This window comes from Galeopterus variegatus, unplaced genomic scaffold (assembly GCF_000696425.1).
Source record: "Galeopterus variegatus unplaced genomic scaffold, G_variegatus-3.0.2 Scaffold576, whole genome shotgun sequence".
NCBI classification, from domain to species: Eukaryota; Metazoa; Chordata; class Mammalia; order Dermoptera; family Cynocephalidae; genus Galeopterus; species Galeopterus variegatus.
The window spans coordinates 195,700-196,790 of record NW_007726687.1 but is presented as its reverse complement, the minus strand read 5'-3'; the positions used below and the strand labels follow the sequence as shown (position 1 = coordinate 196,790).

At 38.0% G+C, this 1,091-nt stretch overlaps 1 protein-coding gene across 2 annotated transcripts in view; it reads right to left on the bottom strand.

Moving 5' to 3' along the window:
* XRCC6BP1 (XRCC6 binding protein 1) overlaps nucleotides 1-1,091 on the bottom strand; it is a 23,278-nt gene that overhangs the window by 4,766 nt on the left and 17,421 nt on the right. For both annotated transcript variants that reach the window (XR_550318.1, XM_008570159.1), the window contains exon 6: nucleotides 839-922. Coding sequence is in view for 1 of the 2 variants with exons in the window: in XM_008570159.1 (XP_008568381.1) it covers nucleotides 839-922 (84 nt within the window). In the remaining variant the exon portion in view is untranslated. The remainder of the gene's footprint in view (nucleotides 1-838; nucleotides 923-1,091) is intronic.

Genomic DNA, 1,091 nt, shown 5'->3' with positions numbered 1-1,091 from the left:
CCGCTCACTGGCTGGGCGAGGCGCGGGAGCAGCGCCGAGGGTTGCGATCCCGTTGCCGGTCACCGGTCTGGTGCACGGGCAACACTGAGGGTTGCGATCCGTTGCCGGACACGGAAAAAGACAAAAGACAAAAAAAAAAAAAAAAGAAAACATCTGACCAGTTTTTTCCTAAGCGTGGACACAAAGCCCCTGGGCTGTTGCGGGCAGACTGCTCACATTCATTATTAACACATGACTTTGACAATTCCTCTCCCCATGTCCACCTATCATGGATCTTAAAGGCTTTCTAGCAGGATAATCTTGCCTTATAGTTTTCTTTTTTGTTTTGTTTTATTTGCAAAACCTCTCTCAGCTCAGCTTATCATAATCAACTCTGTGCCCACCCAAAGCTTTTCTATCACATCATACTCATTCGGCATTTAAAGGGACACTGACACACACAGCCACAACCTATGCTGCAACAGTCTCTGTTCTGAAAGGGAGTACATTTTTTTGTCTCCAGAATACTGTGGTAGATTCAAAATATCAGTCAAGGACTATTAGGATAAAAGTAAGACAGGTTGTGACTTCACTTTTATTCTTCATCTACCCCCATCCAAAAGCGAGATCATAGCTCTTTTCACTATTTAGATTTTTCACTCACTCAGTCACATAGCTTGCCCATAATTACAAAGTAGAACTAAATTCCATCTACCTGGCTTACACAGTACACATTTTGTATCCTTTTCATATAGGTAGTTCTTTCCCATTTCAAATACTAAATGTATTCCTCATTTCTTTATTCATTATTTCCACTCATAACACTCTCAAACGAAGGTGATTTCGTGTTAGTGTTTACCTGATAGTGTTGTTTTAATCCAAAATGTAACCTGAATATTTCATTTACAAGTGAGCAGTCTCCACTAAGGTTAGCAGCTCGAACCTATTACAAAGACAGTAAGCAAATGAAAAAAAAATAAATAAATGTTCATGCTTTATGTCTTTATGATATCAATCAATTTTAAGAAACTGGAAAAAATATAAAATTAGTATGTTTTTCTGAGAACAGAATATTCATTAGACTTTTTAAAGAATTTTTTAAACTCTATTGA